The sequence below is a fragment of the Gymnoscopelus microlampas genome, assembly GCF_963454915.1.
Source record: "Gymnoscopelus microlampas genome assembly, chromosome: 14".
In the NCBI taxonomy this organism is placed as follows: domain Eukaryota; kingdom Metazoa; phylum Chordata; class Actinopteri; order Myctophiformes; family Myctophidae; genus Gymnoscopelus; species Gymnoscopelus microlampas.
The window spans coordinates 16,815,961-16,817,205 of NC_139951.1; the positions used below are offsets into that span (position 1 = coordinate 16,815,961).

General features: G+C 50.4%; 1 protein-coding gene across 1 annotated transcript; it reads left to right on the plus strand.

The window, feature by feature from the left end:
* Nucleotides 1-402: 402 nt before the first annotated feature.
* LOC311060427 (Parkinson disease protein 7 homolog) lies at nt 403-972 on the plus strand (the record flags this gene model as incomplete). Its single annotated transcript, XM_084078606.1, has 1 exon — nt 403-972. The coding sequence occupies one exon, from the start codon at nt 403-405 to the stop codon at nt 970-972; it is 570 nt and encodes a 189-aa protein (XP_083934732.1).
* Between the last annotated feature and the right edge of the window lie 273 nt (nt 973-1,245).

Genomic DNA, 1,245 nt, shown 5'->3' on the forward strand with positions numbered 1-1,245 from the left:
GTGCTTGGAGGCCAGTGACCAGTATATGACGTTAGTACTGTGACATCATATTGATGACATCATGGATCTCCATATATGGGCATAAAAGGGAGACAGACAGACAGATACAGAGATCTCCATATGAGCATGCAACAGTCTGCTGCGTCACGCCTGCATGTCACAGGAGATTTTAAGAGCCTGCCTGGACTGGAGTTGCTATGGTCAATTTGCCATATTAGACAGATCCCAACCCAGCCCATCAGCTTGACGGATTGGCTAAGCTTTGACGGATGTTTGTGCCACGGCACCAATATAACTGGTAGTGTGCAGCGGCTGTAGTTGCATGAATACATTTATGCAGGTTGAGCTGCTGAAACCCTCCACCTCTTTGCACCCAACAGTCACAGTTACCACTTCTCTACCATGGCGGGCAAGACAGCATTAGTAATCCTATCGACGGGCGCAGAGGAGATGGAAACCGTTATTCCCGTGGACGTCATGCGCAGAGCCGGGATCGCTGTGACAGTGGCGGGACTGACGGGTAAAGAGCCCGTTCAGTGCAGCAGAAATGTTGTCATCTGTCCAGATGCCAGCCTGGAGGAGGCCAGCAAACAGGGTCCGTATGATGTGGTTCTTCTCCCCGGGGGAGGGACAGGGGCTCAGAATCTGGCAGAGTCCCCTGCCGTGAAGGAGGTACTGAGAGATCAAGATGGCAGGAAAGCCCTGATTGCTGCCATCTGTGCAGGTCCCACTGCTCTCCTGGCACATGGCATCGGCTACGGCAGCACGGTCACCACCCACCCTGCCGCGAAGGAAAAGATGATGGCCGGAGACCACTATAAATATTCCGAGGCTCGAGTGCAGAAAGACGGCCATTACATCACCAGCCGCGGGCCTGGCACCAGTTTTGAGTTTGCTCTAACCATCGTAGAAGAGCTCATGGGGGCTGAGGTCGCATCTCAAGTCAAAGCACCTCTGATGATGAAGGACTGATGATTGAAGACGATTTGCTTCCGCCATTAAGATGGAAGCAGCACTATTAACTTCTGGTACTATCCATTGGGCAAGGGCAACTATGTAACTGTCATTTATATAGCTCCTTTATCCAAAGTGCTTTACAAAGTGCATTACAGTTACAGTTTCAGCGCGTGCGTGTGCCGGGCTAATCTCACCAATACGCTGGCGACTGCCAGTAGGCCAAGGAAGCACCTTCACGTATAATATCAATACATTTATATTTTCTGAAGTATTTTAACTTCAATTTTA